This window comes from Narcine bancroftii, chromosome 4, assembly GCF_036971445.1.
Source record: "Narcine bancroftii isolate sNarBan1 chromosome 4, sNarBan1.hap1, whole genome shotgun sequence".
NCBI classification, from domain to species: domain Eukaryota; kingdom Metazoa; phylum Chordata; class Chondrichthyes; order Torpediniformes; family Narcinidae; genus Narcine; species Narcine bancroftii.
Genome location: NC_091472.1, coordinates 100263090 through 100283291, shown reverse-complemented (window position 1 = coordinate 100283291; position 20202 = coordinate 100263090). Strand labels below are relative to the sequence as shown.

The 20202-nt window shown below is 40.1% G+C and overlaps 1 protein-coding gene across 11 annotated transcripts in view; it reads left to right on the top strand.

The window, feature by feature from the left end:
- dop1a (DOP1 leucine zipper like protein A) overlaps positions 1-20202 on the top strand; it is a 251460-nt gene that overhangs the window by 102781 nt on the left and 128477 nt on the right. For all 11 annotated transcript variants that reach the window (XR_011355958.1, XM_069932202.1, XM_069932204.1 and 8 more), the window contains 3 exons: positions 370-489; positions 1581-1692; positions 14543-14773. Coding sequence is in view for 10 of the 11 variants with exons in the window: in XM_069932202.1 (XP_069788303.1) it covers positions 370-489; positions 1581-1692; positions 14543-14773 (463 nt within the window). In the remaining variant the exon portion in view is untranslated. The remainder of the gene's footprint in view (positions 1-369; positions 490-1580; positions 1693-14542; positions 14774-20202) is intronic.

Sequence of the window (20202 nt, the reverse complement as noted above, 5' to 3'; positions counted from 1 at the left end):
TTTAAATTTGAAACATTACAAGCTATTGGAGGTCATAGCATGCAGAGATGAAAGACTGGAGATAGGATATAGGCAGCAACGTGCTCTCAAAATCACTGTCTGTGTTAGAGCCTGCTCTTCCTTTAACTGTGATTCCAGAGATTAAATCTCTGTAGAATATTTTGTTAGTTTCTATTTTCATTAAGCAGCATAGTATTTTAAATTTTATTAGAATTTGGTTTGGATGGTATGAAATATTAGTTATAGCATTTTGGAAATAAAATCAATAATTACTTTCATAATAAATTAGTTGAATTATTTGTATGCATTTCAATAGTACCTTCTTTTCTAACCTGGGAAGAGCCCTAATTACATTTTTATTTGTTTCAGTAAAATGCGAGAGAATAAGAAAACTTCGGAACTGATTAAAACAGCAAATCTTTTGTTTAATTCATTTGAACCATATTATATGTGGGACTATATCGCTCGTTGGTTTGAAGAATGTTGTCGGTAAGTTTTATTCTATCACTTATTAATCATATGGCAGTCATCATTCCACAGTTAAGGTAGAGTTTTTCAGAGATGGACTGCTTCTGAAACATGATTTTCCTGTGTAATCCCTTGGTTATATTTTATCATATCAAAAGCTTCTAAATAAATACATGGAATTAGGACTTTACCATGTCCTGTCAATGGCAGAACTGATGTTACTTGTGTATTCAAGAGAACTGGAGGAGTACAGAAATCTCAGAGAATATGGTTGGGAAACTTTCAGGGATTGGGAGTCTTGAGATCACTTGCTGTGGGGGAACAATAGTGAAGTTATTTGATTTGATAACAAAGATGAGAAATTTAGAACAGAGGCTCATTCACTTAACCAGGAGACAGCTGAGGGTGGCGAACACACAAGCGATAGGTGAGAATTGGGTTATGAGATGTAATGCCCAGTGAAAAATATGCACATTCATGAAAGAAATTACATGATACCTGGTATGGGGGCACCAATACCTCTGAGCGGAAAGCTTTGCAAAAGGTAATGGACTCAGCCCAGTTCATCACAGGGAAAATTCTCCCCACCATTGAGAAATCTACATGAAATGCTGCAGTTGGAGAGCAGCAACCATCATCAAGGATCCACATAACCCAGGACCATCGGTTTTCACTGCTGCCTTCGGGAAAGAGGTATAGTTGCCACAAGACTTGTGCTACCAGGCTCAGGAACAGTTGCTACCCCTCTAACAAACTTAGAGACTCATTTAAAGACTCTTACTTTGCACATTATTTATAACTAATTTTTTTTCTGTATTTGCACAATCAATTTGTTTACATTTCTTTCTTTGTTTACATTTCTCTCTTTTGCATATGTATCTATTTCTGGAGTACAGTTTGCATTAGCAATAAGTAGAAATTCTGCCTGGCCCACAGGAACAAGAATCGCAGGGTCTGTGATATCATGTATATATTCTGACAATAAAAAATATTGAAAGAATCTTTCCTTTGGTATCTTCTTTGCTCAGTTGTTTGTATCACAATGTGTTGGGAAGATGAAGACTGCATTCACATTGGTAAACAACCTTAACCTTTTGCTTCTCTCTCTTCAGGAGAACACTGAGTGCAAGGTTGCAGGCCTCATCTCATGGCAAGGAAATATCAGAGTATTCTCTGGGTGAATTCTGTCTCTTGGTAGACTTCCTCTTGGACATAGTATCATTGGTAAGGATTTCACCTAATTGCATTTTGTTATTGCAAATCTACTGCAAATGGAGCTGTATATTTCCTGTGAAGTGACTATTGATTGCGATTTGCATTGAGTAACATTGCATTCAACATTTTAAGCCACATTTAACTCAACATCCAACATTCTACCTTTATCAACTACACCTGCTGGACTTCAATAAATAAGTACATTGGCCTGTGAATGAATGAATGATTCACCTTAGTGCGAAGTTAACAAAACTGAAATTTGTATAAGCTAAGGGTAAAAATATTTTGTGTACATTTCATTAGTGAAGGTTGGGAAACTAACCATCTTATTTTTCAATGGGTATTCAATATTTTTCCCCATGTGAAACTCCTCCAAATAATGTCAAAGTTCAGCCCCAGTAACATCCATTCTTATTTAAAGCAGGCAAAGAATTGCTGGAGGCACTCAGCAGGTCAGATAGCATCCTTGGGTGGAAATGGTCACTCATCATTTCCGGTTGGGACCCTTTTTCAAGACTGAGATAAAGATAAAAATGTATAGGGAAAGAAGCTGGGGAAGGGACCCAGAGGTAATAGAACAGAAGGGATGAGAGGTGAAGAGACAGGCAGAGGGAGATACCACAGGAAGTGTGGGGGTTGTGGGGTGGAAATGAAAGAAAAATTAGAGAGGGGAAAAAATACAGGAGGAAGTAAAGAAGAGATGGAAACAGTAGAGCAATATGGAGACGGATGTTACCAAAAATTGGATAATCTAATGTTCAAACCATTAGTTTTAAGGATGTCCAGGAGGAATAGAATGTGTTGTACCTCAAACTTACATTTGGCCTCTTCCTGACATTGGATGAGGCCAAGGATAGATGTATTGGAGGAGTTAAAATGGTTGTCTACAGGAAGATGAACAAGAAAGACTGCAGGTGCTGGGTTGAGTGCAACACACCTCTGCCCCCCCACCCTCGGTTCTGACCTCTGCCCCCCACCCTCAGTTCTGACCTCTGCCCTCCCCCCTCGGTTTTGAACTCTGCCCTCCCCCCTTGGTTTTGAACTCTGCCCTCCCCCCTCGGTTTTGAACTCTGCCCTCCCCCCTCGGTTTTGAACTCTGCCCTCCCCCCTCGGTTTTGAACTCTGCCCTCCCCCCTTGGTTTTGAACTCTGCCCTCCCCCCTCTGTTCCGACCTCTGTCCTCCCCCCTCGGTTCATATCTCTGGTCCCACCCTTGGTTCTGACCTCTGCTCCTCCTTGTTTCTGACTGTCCCTCCCCTCAGTTTCAACCTCTGTACTGTCCCCTTTGTTTAGACGTCTGCCAACAGCCCACCACGTTCTGACCTCTTCCCCCTCCCCCTCCGCCCCCCTTCCCTGGTTCCGACTTCTTCCTCGGCCCTCAGGCCATGGCCAACACAGCCCCTTTTTCCAATGTCAAGCCACCTCCAGGCTGTGACTTCTAACACCACTGCCAGGCCCTACTGCTCCTCTTCTTAAGTCACCACTCCCCACCCGTTCCTGTAACCTCACCCCTGGTTTCCCTCCTCTAACCTCTTCTAAACCTCTTCACTTCCCTGACTCCAGCTCCAACCAAGGTCACGAGTCCGTCCTCCACCCCCTCCTCCACCCTTCGGCGGAACATTCCATCCTCAGTAGGAGACTTGCTTCCCCCATGCCCACACCTGAGCAAGTTCTGCGTCTATCATGATGTCAAACTCTTCTTCCGCTGCCTCTGTTTCCAAGCCCACTTCTTCAAGCAGAATTCTCCAGCCACCCCCGCCCCCCACCCATTGTAGACCCTATTCTGACCTTCTGCTCACTCTGGAACTTTTCAACTGCAGATGAATCACTAACAGTCTCAACTTACCTCTCCCCTCACCTTTTCTAGCTTCACCACCCTCTAAGTGCATTGCCCTCCACCAATCCCATTCTCACTATTAAATTTGCATTCAAGGGTAGTGCTGTTGTCATCTGGCATATTAACCTCTACCTTACCCAGATCTGACAACAGCTTCCAGAAACCTCCTCTTGCTTATATCTTAAACAAGATCTCACCAAGAATTGTCAGGGCACCATCTCCCACGCTTCCACTAAACTTATCATCTCTGGAGATCTCCCTTCCACACCACACTCCCCACAAGCCCAGTTCTACCTCCCACACATGATCCACAAACCTAGTTGCCCCAGTAGGCCCTTTATTTCTGTGTGTGCCTGCCCCACCGAACAGATTTCAACTACATTCAATCCCCTCAGTTCTGTCTCTTCCCACCTATATCCATGACACCTCGCATGCTCTCCATTTTAACAACTTCTGGTTATCTGGCCTGACTATTTGATTTTCACCATGGGAGTCTAGTCCCTGTACATCTCCATCCCCCACAACGAAGGCCTCAAGGTTCTCTGCTACTTCCTTCCACTACCTTTGTCTGTCTGGCAGAAAACTGGTACTCACCATTAACTGGTGCACTCCTTCAATTTCCACTTTCTCCAGGTCAAGGGATAGCCATGGGTACTCGCATATATCCCAGCTATGCTTGCTTTTCTAATGGCTACGTGGAACAATCCGCATTGCAAACCTACACAGCCAAAGCTCCCCAACCCTTTCTTCGGTACATTGATGACTACATTGGTGCTGACTCCTGCACCCATGATGAGCTGATCAACTTTATCAACCTCACTTTCGACTTCCACTCTGTCCTCAAATTAATTTGGACCATCTTTGGATTTTTCTTTCCTGTCTCAATCTCTGTCTCCATCCAATCCACTGACTCCCAGAGTTACCCAGACTATACCTCTTCCCACCCCTTCTCTAGTAAGGATTATATTCTCTTAGTTCCTCCATCTCTGCGATATCCTTTCCCATTTTGAGGCTTTCCATTCCTGGACATCTAAAATGTCCTTCTTCGGTATATGTAGTTTCCCCTCCACTGCTCACTGCTATCAATGCTATACTGCATCACTTCACTTCCTGCACATCTGCCCTCACCCCAATTCTTCCCCTCCCTCCGCACATCTTCTCTCATCCTCATTTACCATCCCATTTCTTACCAAACCCAAGATTAACCCAATTACTTTTCTTGATCAAGGTAATTACATTTGTCATCCATCAATCCTTTGATACCATTCCTGAGGCCAAGGATGATACAAAAATCATTGCCAATGCTCCAGCAATCTCTTCCCTCATTTCCCATAGTAACCTGGGATATGTCCCTTCTGGTTTCTGGGATGTTTTTATCTTTGTTTTTCAAAAGCTCCAACACTATCTCTTTCTTAACCTTACTTCAAAAAATTTGCCTGTTCTACTGTGGCCAAGATACCTCTCTGTAGTGAATACTGAAGCAAAGTATTCTTAAAGGACCTGCATTACCAACTCTGTACATGTTCCCTTCTTTATCCCTGAGTGGTCCTACCCTCACTCTACTCATCCTCCTGTTCTTCATATTCTTATAGAACACTTTGGATTTTCCTTAATCCTACTTACCAAGTTCTTCTCATGGCACTTTATAGCTCTCCCATGTCTTTTCTTTAGTTCCTTCCTGGCTACCTTACAATTCTCAAGAACCCTGCCTGACTTTTGCTTCCAAATCCTTATGTATGCTCCCTATTCCTCTAACTGTTCCACCTCTCTTGTTGATCATGGTTCCTTTTGTTGTCTCAGTGGGACAAACCTTTCCAGAACCCCATGCAAGTTGTCCCTAACAATCATCCACATTTCTGCTGTGCTTTTCCCCGAGAATACCTATTCATTTACTCTCCTAGGTTTCTACCAATTCCCATGTTATTAGCCCTTCTCCAATTAAATACTTAACCACTTAATTTGCTCCTATCCTTGTCCTTAGCTATACTGCAGTTCAGGGAGTTGAGGTCACTTTCTCCATAATGCTTGTCCACCGAGAGGTCTGTCACCTGGCCAGGTTCTTAGCTCAGAATTAGATTCAGCATTACCTCTATTCTAGTTGGCTTATCCATATACTGTGTCAGGAATCCTTCCTGGACACATCTGACAAATTCTGTCCCTATGAATTTTTTACACTAAAGAGGTACCAGTCAATATTGGGGAACTTGAAGTCACGCATGACAACAACTCTGTTATTCTTCCAAAATCTACAGAATTATCCCAGTAGAGAGATTGCTCCCTTCCATTTTCTGACTTCCTCCACAATGTCCTCCCTTTCTGCAGCTATTATACTGTGACTTATTAGCAATGCCATTCCCCACTCCCTCTTTTACCTCTGAACCCCAGAACATCAAGCAGCCTATCCCGTCCTTGCAACAGTCAAACCTCTGTAATGGCTACAACATTGGAATTCCATGTACTGATCTATGCTCTTAAGTTCATCACACTTACTCTTCAGACTTTTCGCATTTCACCCCATCCAACTGACTAGATTTATGCTCCTGACCCAATGAGTTCCTCCAACAGTTTTTTTTGCATCATATTTCAGCATCTTCAATCTCTTGTGTCTCATTCTTAATTATAAGATCTTTATGAAAGCCAGTGTCCAAAGATAATTCCTTTCATGTATGATTTAGATGAAGCCACATTCAGAGACCATATGTAGCAAATGATGTTTTCTCCTTGTATCTGCTACAAAGTGCCCCAGATGCAGCACTTTATACTACGTAATTACACAGTAATGCCTTTTTCAAACCGTAAAAGTCTCATTTTAAAAGGTTAGATGTATTTCGAAAAAAACAGGGATTTGAGTTTTCTAATTGATTAAAGTAAATTCTGAGCTCGCTATAATAGTTTGGTGTCCATGCATTGAGATTTTTCAGGGGTTTCTAAGTCCATTTGCCAGAGTAATTTGCATCAGTTAACACAGGTTTAGACTTCTTTCACGAGTTTCTTCATGGGTATTACAGTAAGAATAGTGTGACTGACTGATTGATATTTGATTGATCAACAGACCTGTAAGTTCTTTGCATTACATTAACATTACCAGAGGGAAAATTCACAAAAGCTCACACAGTACCGATTTTTAAAAAATATATATAAGTAGCATAGTTCAACAAAGCAAGCAAAGGCTTTGGATCAACATTGAACCTCTCGTGCCCTCCCAAGTCTCAGAGCATTGCACATCTATTGAAATGTACTGTGTTATAATGCCAGCTTGTACATGGAGAGCTCCTAGAAACTCCAACGTGTCAGTGACCAAATAATTGGCCATTCAGTGATGTTGTTTCAGGACAAAATATTACCCAGTCGATTGAAAGCCTTGTTTTGTTGAGTGGGCAATCGTACCCAGTAGAGTAAAATTCTGATAATCTAGCACCCAAGGGATTTTTGGTGATGCTGCACATTTTTCAGGCTATTGGATGTTAAATCCAAAACATTTTTATTTCCCTTTATACATGTTGCACATGAGCAGAATAAATTTTCCAGTGAACTGGACCACCTGAGTGAAACTCAAAAGTCTGCAGATGCTGCGATTGTAGTAAAAGCACATCAAAATGCTGGAGGAACTCAGCTGATATATAGAAAGTAAATATATATTGCTGATGTTTTGGACCTGAGCCCTTCTTCAAGGAATAAGCAGAATGATTTCCTGCTTCTGGCTCATCCAACCACAAACCTGCCCATGTTCTTGACCTTTGGTGTTCCTGAGTCCAGGTGTACAGCTAGTCCACAGAAAAGTGTTGGAGAAACTCAGCAGGTCATGCAACAACCTTGGGAAGTCAAAGGCAATCTGTTTTTCAGGCCTGGGTCTTTGCTTGAGAATGTGAAAAAACAAGTAGATGCCTGAAAAAAAAGGTGGAAAGAGAGGAGGAAGGAAGTGGGAGGAACATAGGTTAACAGGTAAGAGGAAACAGGTGGGAGGGTAGAAAAGAAAAGGGCTGAGGAGTTAGGGGAGAAAGGCCAGAGGGCAAAATAAGGGTAGCCCTCTGATAGGATAAGTAAGGGAAGGGGTGGGGAAACTGGAGGAAAGGAGACAGAGGGATAGGGAAAGAGAGAGAATGGGGAGGGGTTAATGGATATTGAAGAAGTCAATTTTAATGATGTCTGATTGGAGAGTGCCAAGATGAAATATAGGGTGTTGTTCCTCCAATTTTTGTGGGTGGCCTCGATTTGTGGGTGTTGGCAGACATATCGGTCTTGCAATGCTGCGTGGAATTAAAGTGATTGGTCCCCGGGAGGAACTTGCTGTTGCAGCGGACAGAGAGAAGGTGCACAACGAAGCGATCTCCCAGTTTTTCATCTCGACAGTCTCCAGTTGGGCAGCATCAATATCAACATCTCCGATTTCTGTTAACCCCTCTCCCAGTCTCTCTCTTTCCCTATCCCTTTGCTTTCTTTCCTCCATCTCCCCACCCCTTAGAGCCCATCTTAGCCCTCTGTCCTCTCCCCCATCACTTCTCAGCTTCTTTCTCTTCCACCCTCCTATCTCTTAGCCAGTGCTCCTTCCCTTTCCCCTTCTCTCCTCTCCCTATCTGTTTATTCAGGGATCTACATGTTCTTCCACATTTCTGACGAAGGTGTCAAGCCTTAAACATTGACTGCCTTTTAGTCTATAGATGCTGCTGAGTTTCTCCAGCACATTCCTGTACTCTCTCAACCGCAGCATCTGCAGATTTTCTTGTTTAACTCTAGCCAGACTCCAGTCTCAACTGAGACCAGCCTGATCTCTGAATGCCTAGTTTCAGACTTCACAGCCTGCTCGTATTCTGGACCTCTCAATTATATTCTGGAGTAGCGAGTGACTTCCACTTTCGGGATTTCTGGACAATTGGATGCTGGATTATTGGAGTTCTACTGCAACAAAATCTACATATACTGAATAACAAATTGGAAAACACGATTTTTCTCCTGATGAATATAAATATTACCTTCCTTCTTAGTTACCATTTAAAACAATTTACATGTAAAGGTAATTGGTTCAAGTTTAAGTTTATTGTCAATTGTCCCGAAGTGCAGTGAGAGAGTTCATTTTGCAAGTGGTTCAGCTTGTCAACCCCATTCATAGTACAGCATTAACTTAAACTAGCTAAGCAAGGGAATGGGAACCACAGTGTGAGGTTAGATGTTGAAGCAGTTGGTGAAATGGTAGATGCTATGTGTCGTGAACCTGTGATGGAGCATAAATGCAGTAAGTTGGATTGATTGAAATGCATATACGTTAATGCAAGGTGTATTAGGAATAGAACAGATGAACTCAGGCCATGGGTCAATACATGGAACTGTGAATATGTGGCCATTAAAAATACTTGACTGTCTCAAGGGCACGAATGGCTGCTGAACGGGCAGGCTTTAGATGTTTCTAAAAGGACTCTTCATAATTTTTATGAATTACATGGATGAAGAAATGGAAGGATGGGCCACTAAGTTTGCAGATGACATGAAGTGTTGTGGATAGTGTGGAAGTTTGTCATAAGTTAAAACAAGATGTAGTTAGAATTCAGAGTTGGGTGGGGAAGTGGTAGATGGAAGTCAGTCCGGATAAGTGTGAAGTGATGCATTTTGTAAGGTTGAACTTGAAGGCGGAGTACGTAGTTAATGGCAGGATTCTTAACAGTGTGGAAGAACAGAGGGACCTTGGGGTCCAAATCCATAGATCTCGCAAGGTTGCTGCATAGATTGATAAGCTTATGGTGTGCTGGCCTTCATTATCAGGGGATTGAGTTCAAGAGGTGTGCGGTAATGTTGCAGTTCTATGAAACTCTGGTTAGACCTCACTTGGAATAATGTGTTCAGTTCTGGTCACCTCATTACAGGGAAGACGTGGAAGCTTTGGAGAAGGTGCAGAGCAGATTTACCAGGATTTGCCTGGATTAGAGAATGTGTTTTATGAGGCAAGGCTTTTCACTTTGGAGTGGTGGCTTAATAGAGGTCTATGAGATTATGAGAGGCATAGACAGAGTGGACAATCAACTTCTTTGTCCCGGGGTGACAGTAGCAAATACCAGGGGACATTTATATGAGGTGAGGGGAGAATGTTTTGGGGAGATGTCGGGGAAAAGGTGTTTTTTTTTACACAGGGAGTAGTGGGTGCCTGGAATACATTGCTAGGGGTGGTAGTGATAGCTGGTACAGTAGTGACACTTAAAAGACTTTTAGACAGGCAATAAAATAGGGGGCATGGGTGTGAGGTAGGGAAGGTTTAGATTAGTTGAGTAGGTTTATATAGAAATCATGGACTGAAGGGCCTGCCTGTACTGTTGTAATGTTCTGTGTTTTATGTCAGGGAGGGAGGTAAAAGAAGTGAGGGGATATTATCACAGCTGCAGAAAAGCAGGAAGTAGTGAAGTGATTATCCACTGAGACAGTGTGGGTAGAAGTCAGGAACAGGAAGGGGGCAATAACCCTGTGGTGTATATTATAGACCTCTCCTCAATAGTAACAGAGGCACTGAGGATCAGATAGAGAGGTAGATACTAGAAAGGTGCAAAAATAATAAAGCTGTTGTGATGGGGGTGATTTTAACATTCCTGTTATCGATTGGCACTATCTCAGAGTGAAGGGCTTGGATGGAGTGGAATTTGTTAGGCATATTCAGGAAAGTTTCCTGACACCATATGTAGATAGGCCAACTAGAGGAGAGGCTATACTTGACCTGATATCAGGAAATGAACCAGGTCAGGTGTCAAATCTCTCAGTTTGCGAACATTTTGGAGAAAATGATCACAATTCCCTCTCCTTTACCATAGAGACCAATAGGAAGGGCTGGATATCTGAAATAGGTTGAATATTGAGTCCCAGAGACTGCTTCTTTACTACTTGAGGGATAAAGGGATGTTTCTCAAGCTTGTCAGATTTTTTTAGAACTATCCTGGATGTGAAAGCACAGAGAAGTCTTGTTTGCCCAATGTGAAGGAGCCTACATTGTGAGCACTGACTGCCGTGCACTAGATTGCAAGCAGTGCAAGTGAAACCTTGGTCAGATATACAGATTCATTCTAATACTGTGTGTAAGTGTTTAATGCATTAAAAACAATGTTCCATCCATTAGTTGCACAATACCTCATTAAGTTCCTCGCACATATTAACTCAGATCCTGTATTCCTCTTGATGCTGTCCCTTCAAAACAACTACAATGAGATTTTAGATACATTCACATTGTGATTTTGTAATCTTATCATTGTAATTCTCAGGATCAGTTTGTTTTTAAAGCCAATCACCAAATACAATAATTGGCATGATTGTATTTAAATAAATAGAAAAATATTTGCATACCTTTCCAGCTAAGTGCAATGATTTTTTTTTGTTTCCTAATATGTACAGCTCATGCAGTACATGCTAAGCTCCATCCTTAAACCTATCTAATGTTTATTATACAATCCAACTTGGAACTTCTTTTTTTTGTCCGACAAGTTCATTTCTATCCCAGCTATCTTTTGAAAATATAACACTGCTTTCACAAAGGTGGAATTGGAAAGGTTGATTTGTGTTTCTTTATTTTGACCTGTCCCTTCTTGTGAGGGCACTGTCTACTTGCTTGGCTGATGGGCTGGGTTTTCTATCATGACCATTGCCCAGTTCTCAGTTTTGTTTCTTTATCATTGCACTATCTGCTTTATTAGTTGGATTGCCTGGATAGGACACAAAACAAAGATTTTTTTTACTGTATTTCAGTTGACATGTCAATTAATTAATTCAGAGGTCATTTTCCAATATTTAAGTGCTAAGTGTCAGCACATAATTAAATCCAAGTCCAAGGTTGTTGAAGATTTTGTCTCTTTCTGCTTGTGATTTGTGGCAAATGTAAGAAAGAAAGAAAATTGCATTAAAACGTGTGTCACTTGAATTTGATTTTATTAATTACATGTGTGAAATCCCTGATTGCTGGGGTCTCCCTTTTGGTGAGGTGGGGTATATTGCTCATTTTCTTATCTTCTTCATTTGAAATTGATAAGTATTGTATTTATTTAAAATTGAACAAGGATGAATGCAAGAATAAAATAATAGAGACCATTGAAAATGGCAAACTGTTGAGAGGGAGGAATAAAGAGGGAACAAATATGAACTAAAAGTTTTTCAGGAATACTGCAGTAACTTCGTGCTGTCCTCTTTAGTGTGACAACTATGCTTTTTTTCTTATAAACCTCTGCTTTCTTTTTTTAAAGCCTACTCGAAGTATGAGAGTACTATGTCAGGTATGGGACTCGCACCCTTGTCTCACTTCATCTAACCTTTCTGCATCTTCATAAGTTCAACAGTTATTTCATTGCATGCAGCTTTAAAGTGGGTTTGGGGACCCACCTTGTATAAAATATTTTTCCATACTAAATCTCCTGACTCTGTATTTTCAATAACTTGCATTTAATTCATGCAGCTCGTTTAGCAGAACAGCCCAAAGCAGCCAGCAAAAAAAATGTAAATAAATAAAAGCTCATTTTGGCACTGAATTACTAAATGAGATATTAAACAAAGTGATGTTTAAAAATTGCATTTGTTCGAGGAGGAGGTAGAAATAGAAAGTTTTCTGGGAAGAAATTCCAGAGACTGTGGATAGTAACAAGTGAAAACACTTCTGCGAAGAGGAAGCTTTTCCAATCAGAGAAGGATAAAGTACCTGAGTTTGAGGCATGCAGATTTCTAACAGGATTGGAAAATTTAAACAAAGAATGAAAGTTGAAGACAGGTAGTTTTGGACTGGCTGCCAAACACTGGTGAGATGTGTGAATTTTGGAAAATGCAGCAGAGCTGTGATTGGTCATAATTGGAAAATGGAAGGTGGGTTTTCAAATCATTGAGCCCCAAGGTAGTAAAGGAATAGAAGGGGAGTTTCTGCATTTAACTCTGCTGATGCAAGATCTGAAATATAGAACCAAACAAAAAAAGCAGGACTAGGCCATTCTTCCCTTCAAGGTCTGCTCTGCCATTCACTTTGACCATGGTTGAACATTCAAATTCGATGCACTGCTCTAGCATTCCCACCATACCTTTTGGTCAGTTTTTGATGAGGATTAGAACCATAGGGAATCAGGTTGAAAAGTCTAGTTAATCAGTCAATGGAATTCAGGGGTAGATTTTGATCTAATTCTGCTCCTATGTCTTACAGTCTAAGTTTTTCTTGAATACACTTAATGAATTGGCTCTCACAGAATTTGGAGGTAGAGAATTCCACAGATTTGCCACACCTGTTCATAGAACCATAGAATGCTACAGCATGGAAAACAGGCCATTCGGCCCTTCTGGTCTGTGCCAACCATGGTTCAGCTAGTCCCAATAGCCTGCTCCCATTCCATAACCCTCCAGACCTCTCCCATCCATGTATCTATCCAATTTATTCTTAAAACTCAAGATTGAGTCTGCACCCACTACATCAGATGGCAGCTCATTCCGCACTCCCACCACTCTGAGTGAAGTTCTCCCTAACTTAACAAGAAGCAAGGTAAGAGTTCCTTACCTTTTCAAACCTTCCTCTCAACTGTGCCGACATCTTGCGCCTGCGCAGTATGCCCTCTCCTTTGCTGACAGTTTTTTAAAAAATTAAATAAATGGGAATGACTACTCACAGCACTCACCACACGGACTCTCCTTTCAGCCTCCTGACTCCAACTCAACCTGTTCACTCCGTCTTAAATGTCTTACCCCAAATGTTTAGATTGTGACCTCTGGCTCTGAACTCCTCGCCATTGGGAAAAACTTTCCTTCACCTAATCTGTACAGTTTTGTTGGTTTCTATGAGATACACTCTCATTCTTCTAAATCCTGGTCAATGTTAACTGATTGACTCAACACTTCAATCGAACCACCCCAGGGATCAGTCTGTGAATTTTATTCAGGCACCTGCCTACATTTTGTTCGTACCTTGAAGGGCTCGAGCCTAAAACTTTGGTTATGTATGTTTACAATTGTTATTTAAAGTACATTGTTTGACCTGAGTTTCTCCAGCATTGTGCTTCTTCATGTTTTACTCCAGTCTGTGATCCTTCACTGAATTCCCTCAAGAACATCCTTGATTGAGGAGACTGAAACTCCAGGCGTGGTCTCATGGAGATCCTGTTCAATAGCAGCCCGATGTTCTTGCCTTTTTATTCAAATCCTGTTATTATAACTGGCATTGTACAATTCACCTGCAGTATCTGTAGGCTTGCCTTCAGCAACTGGTGAACAAGGACATGGGTTTTGCTGCAGGTCTCTCTTTCCACACTGATTTCCATTCAGATCATCTGCTTTCTTGTTGCCACCAAAGTGGATAACCTCACATTTATCCATGTTGTTCTGCATCAGCCCACTCCCCCAACCTGCTCCAATCAACCTGGAGCTTCTCTGCATTTTCCCTTTGGCTCATCCTCCCACAGATACACATATATACGTGGAGCGTATACAAGAGCATCTGTGGAACACTTTGTATGTGGCTTGAGTCCTGAAGGACAGCTGTCCATCTGGTAGATAGTGAGTGAACCATCATGAAGGAGAAGCCAACAACCTTGGTTTCATCAATCAGTTCTGTCACCGATCCATCTATCCATGGTGGCATTGGTGAAAATGACCGTCTCATAATACTTCTTTAAATTAAGCTCAATGTGTGGTGTACTTCTTTTCTTCTTCTTTGGCTTGGCTTCGCGGATGAAGATTTATGGAGGGGGTAAAAAGTCCACGTCAGCTGCAGGCTCGTTTGTGGCTGACAAGTCCGATGCGGGACAGGCAGACACGGTTGCAGCGGCTGCAGGGGAAAATTGGTTGGTTGGGGTTGGGTGCTGGGAAAGTGATTGATTCTAAAAATTCAGTTTTCAGATTTTGAGGAATAATCCAGCTTTATTGAGTTCAGTACATTAATAGCTGCATTTGCTAATTATATATCGAGTTAAAGAGGAAAATTGTAATTTCTGTTTTAAACAACAAGCCATTGACTCACCAGTCTTCTGCTCCTTTCTCTATGTGCTCAGTTTTTTTGTTGTAAACTGTGTACTGAAGATGCCTTTTTGATCCTCAGGAGACTTACATCGAGATTCAGACAGAACATTTGCCTCAGTTGTTGGTGCGGATGGTGTCTGCTCTGACCAGTCACCTGCAGGCTTTGTGCCTCTCAGAGCTCACCGAGTGTCTGAAGCTGTGCTCCAAGATACTAAGTAAAGTTCAACCACCCTTGCTGTCAGCTGGAGCAGAGTGCAGATTGCATTTCCCAGGACATTCCAGCTTTGCCCAACAGAAGGAGGAGAAAAAGGTAAACTTTATTTATGGTACTTTTTTTTGCAAGTGATTTTAAAACATTATCTATTTTTAAATATATTGTTCCCTTTATCTCATGAAAGATCTCTTGTCTTAGGCAGATGTTGAATTAAGAGCAGAATTAAAGTGTCAATCAGCTCTCAACTTTTATTTTCCAATGTTTCTTTTCTTAAAGGGCAAACTAAGTCTGGAGAGAGTTTCAACTTAGATTAAAAATACTCCTCAATGCATCCATAATTGAATGTAAAAATTAAGAAGTTACCAGAATTTTTGTTTGATAGTAGCATCTATAATACTGCAAGGTACCTTGTACTAGGGTATGACTGGGAGAATGGGGTGTTTGACTTGGCTCATCAAGTGGGCAACCAACTGGAAGATGGGAACAAAATCCAAATGTTGCAGTTGAAACCTTTTTCAATATTTTTATTAATTTAATTTAACAAATGTAGCATGGGTAAATAAACATGAATAGAACAATAATTTAATTTATATGACGATATGAATCATGACAAAACTTACGTTACATTTCAAAAAAAGAGCACATGCAAAAAAGAATTAAAGAAATTGTTGGAGACTTAATAGAAAGAATGACCCAAGCAGAAGTAGACTTGGTAAAAACACAAGATAAGCTAAAAAGGTTTGGAGAAAGATGTGAAGCAATGGGAATCAGACAGACAAGATCTGCTGGACAAGATCGACCACATGGAGAATTTTAGCAACAAAATAATATCCGAATTATTGGACTGAAAGAAGGAATTGAGGAAAGAAATCCGATGAACTTCTTCGAAACATGGATCCTGCAAGTACTGGGAGAAAACAAATTCAGAGAAAAACTGAATATTGAAAGGGCTCACTGGACCCTTGGACACAAGAGAGCCAGCGATCAGCGGCCACGACTGTTCCTGGTAAGACTTGAGTTTCTGGGAACGAGAGGCAATTCTGGGAGCAGTATAGGAATACTCTAAGCAAAATAATGGCCTATCTGAGATTGACCATGAAAAGTGTTATTTTTCCAAGATTTTAGTCCTACTTTGATTAATCAAAGGAAGAAGTTTGAGGTAAAAAGACAACTTGTGTTCCAAAAACTCGAAATATTTGATGATATACCCTGCATCTCTGAGGGTTGCAGAAGGTAATCGGTGATTTTTCAAGACAAAGAGCGAGGTGGAAGATTTCCTGCATTATTTCTGAAAAGGCTAAGGTTGTCAAAGAAGACAACTGTGAAGAATGTTTAAAGTGGGACTAGGTGAAAATTGTATTTTTTTTAAAAAGTCCTATTTATTGTTGAAAAGTAAATTTTATTGAAATGTTCACGGAGAGCTCAGAAAAGAGAGAAAACCTGGGGAAATCAGTAGTAAGGTGGGGACTCCGTTCTAAGGGGGAGTATCTATAAAAGATGGCACTAAAGGGAGGGTTCTACTTCCTCAAGAAATTCCATGGGCTTTTTCACAGCCTATCGAGGTTTCGTGTTTACGTCACCATCAGGGCAGGGACATTGTATATGTTTTTTAAAGGGGAAAGATCACTGTATTTTTTAAACAATCAAAGCTTTAATTGTTAAACAATATTTGTTTAAAAAAAATCAATGTGAACAGAATGTTAATATGTATTAGTCTTAATGTTAATGGGATATAGGGGAAGGTGAAAAGGAAGTGGGACTTGGCATACCTAAAAAAAAAATTAAAGGTAGATATCTTTCTACAAGAAACACATCTTACTAAATCAGAACTTGCTAAATAAAAGAGGTCAGGTGGGATGAGTAATATCATCTACATTTGGCTCAAAAGCAAGAGGAGTAGCAATTCTAATTAACAAAAATAAACCAATAATAATATAAAAGACACTGACTGACCAAACCAGAAGATCTGTAATGGAACATTGTAAAATTTATGCAGGATCATGGACATTTATGAACATATATGCACCAAATTATGACGATGAAGCCTTTATGAAAGATATCTTTTTAAAAACAGCAGATGGAAGACAAAATATACTGTTCAGAGGAGACTTCAGTTTCTGTCTAGATGCAATACTGGATAAATCAGCCAGAACATTAACAAAGAAAAAAGCTGCAAAAATGACACTCATTTATGAAGGGTTTAAATTTGATTTAAATATGGAGGCAGCATAACCCTGTAGAAAGAGACTATTCATTCTACTCAAGGGTACATGATTCACATACAAGGATTGATTTGTTTTTAATGTCTGCTCAGTTAAAAGGTAGAGTGGTAAAAACGGAATATTTGGTGAGACTTCTATCTGGCCATTAACTTTAACTATTGTTATAATGGAAAATCAAGACAATGTGTATAGATGGCGTCTCATCTAGAATGATAAATGTAATTAAAAACAGAGGCTGACATTATATAATCAAAAAGAAACAAATAATATTTTTAGACAATATTATAAGAAACTATATAAATCAGAACTATTAGGAGATGAAAATGAGATGGATGAATGTTTAACAAATGTTGAACTTCCAAAATTAGAAGATAAAGAACGAGTTGATTTGGATGCCTCTTTCACAATAGAAGAAATCGAGAAAGCCATGGGTATTTTACGAACTAACAAATCTCTGGGGGAAGATGGGTTTCCTCCAGAGTTTACAAAAAACTTAAAGATTTATTGATATCTCTTATGATGGATGTATTGGATCAGGCGGTGGAGACACAGACCATTTCTCATCTACTATAATTACAGTCTTGCTGAAGAGAAGTAGAGAATCATTAAAAACTTCATCATATAGACATACATCATTCCTTAATGCTGATTATAAAATATTGGAAAAAGCATTAGCTAATAGACAGGGACAATATCTACCAAAATTAATACATATGGATCAGGTGGGATTTGTCAAAGGAAGACATGCTTCAAATAGTCTAATATAGACTATTTAATATAATACATATGGCAAAATCAAAGTTAAATCCAAGTATAACCATCTCCCTCGCTGCAGAAAAAACATTCAACTGATAGAATAGTCTTTCTTATTTAAAACATTGAAAAAATTATAAACTGGATAAGAACTCTTTGTCATAAACCATGAGCTAAAATTATCATTAATAATCAGATGTAAGTGATTTTTTTTTCCCCTTGAGTAGATCGAATAGACAGGGGTATCCAATGTCTCCGGCACTTTTTATCCAAGCTATTGAACCACTAGTGGAGATTATAAGGAAATCCAGATATTTAAGGCTTCAAAGTTGGACAGGAAGAACATAAAATTAGTTTATTTGCTGATGATGTGCTGTTATATAGTCTGACCCAGCTGAATCCTTGATAAAATTACAAACAACATTAGAAAAAATATGGAAAGAGTATCCAGTTATAAAATAAATATGGACAAGAGTGAGATAATGCCATTGAAAACATTTGATTATGAAAGACATCAAAAAGGTAGTAGATTGGAGGAGTCACGTGATGGAGTAGTGGCCGGACGGTGAACTCCAGCCCTCTCCAGAAAAGTCGGGAAAAACAAGAGAAAACACAAAGGCACAGAAATAAAAGTTACAGAAAAGTGAGTATAAAGGTGGAAAGAAGATGGCGACAAAAAAAGAAAAGTCGAAAGCAACGGTAAGAAGAGAGGAAGAGAAGACAAAGGAGGAAAAAGGTGAAGGCCTTACCTGTCCGAAGAGGCCCGCTGCGGAGAGAGAAACCCGCTCCCTCAGGTCGGTAAATAATGGACTACAAAAATGGCTCGCAGAGCCGAACAAAAGTGCGCAACCGCGCATGCGCGAAGTTTCGCGCATGCGCGATGCGAATGAAAAAAAACACACCGACGGGAGGGGGGACCAGCTGGGGAGTCGATCTCCACAGCCGGCAACGACAGCTGCAGAACACCTGCAGCAAGAAGAGACCACAGAAGACAATAGAAACAAGATAGAAGAGGAGGAAAGGGCAGCAAAGAAACAACAGATGGCCAACCCAGAGGAAGAAGAAGAGGAAGAGTATGGTGAAATAGAAGAAGAAAAGAGAGGCAAGGTAAAGGATATACTTGCTCTTATTAGAGGATACATGGAATCATTTAGAGAATGGCAAACACAGGAATTTAAGGATTTAAGAAAAAGAATAAACAACACAGAAGAGAAAATAAATAAAATGGAGATGACCTTAACAGAAATGGGAAAGAAAATGGACAAGATGGAAGAGCGGGCAGTAGCAGCAGAAATGGAGGTAGAAGACTTAAAAAAGAAATTGGAGAAATCTAATAAAAAAACTAAAGAGACACAAGAACTACTAGCTCAAAAAATAGATACAATGGAAAACCATAACAGAAGAAATAACATAAAGATAGTGGGCCTTAAGGAAGATGAAGAAGGCAAGAATATGAGGGAGTTTATAAAAGAGTGGATCCCTAAGACCCTAGGATGTCCAGAACTACAGCATGAAATGGAAATAGAAAGGGCACATAGAGTATTGGCCTCTAAACCACAACCACAACAAAAACCAAGATCTATTGTAGTAAAATTCCTAAGATATACTACAAGAGAAAAGGTACTGGAGAAGACAATGGAAAAAGTAAGAGAGGGCAACAAACCACTGGAGTATAAAGGACAAAAAATCTTCATTTATCCAGATATAAGTTTTGAACTCCTAAAGAAGAGAAAAGAGTTCAATACAGCAAAGGCGATTTTATGGAAGAAAGGGTATAAATTTATACTAAAGCATCCAGCGGTATTGAAAATATTTATTCCAGGACAACAAAACAGACTATTCGCGGATCCAGAAGAAGCACGAAAATTTGCAGAACAATTACAAAAATAGACTGAGGGAGGAAGACGGGTAATGAGAGTTAAAATGATCACGACTGATATGTATGTGGGTAAAGACAAAAATAGACTGAGGGATGAAGACGGGTAATGAGAGTAAAAATGATCACGATTGATATGTATGCAGGTAAAGAGGTATAAGAGTGAATAGAGACAATGAGCATACATGAATGTATCTGTACTTAGAGGAAAATATGGATAGTATAGACAAGAATTAATAAGGGAAGGTAATGGAATAGAGAGAATAAGGAGGGAATTAAAAGAGGGACCTTTGTGACATATGAAAAGTGAAATCTTTTCTGGGGGAGGCGGGGTGGGGGGAAATAGCGGTCACTGCAAAATCAGTTGACGCTTGCGAGTGGATTCGCAAATCCAAATGGAGAGGGGAGATGTGGTTGTCCGACAAGGGATAAAGGACAACTCAGGAGGTGAAGGGGAGATTGGGGATAAATAAGATAGAAATAGGAGAATAAGGAAAATGTTAGATGTTGTAGGAATGTTGTCTTATAAAGAGTTGAAAATAAGAAAACAGAAATGGAAAAGGAGGAAAGGTAATGATGGAAAAACGGAAAGAGAAGATAAACAAAATATAAAATGGCTACGCTGAACTATATGTCTTTAAATATTAATGGAATACATAACCAAATTAAAAGGA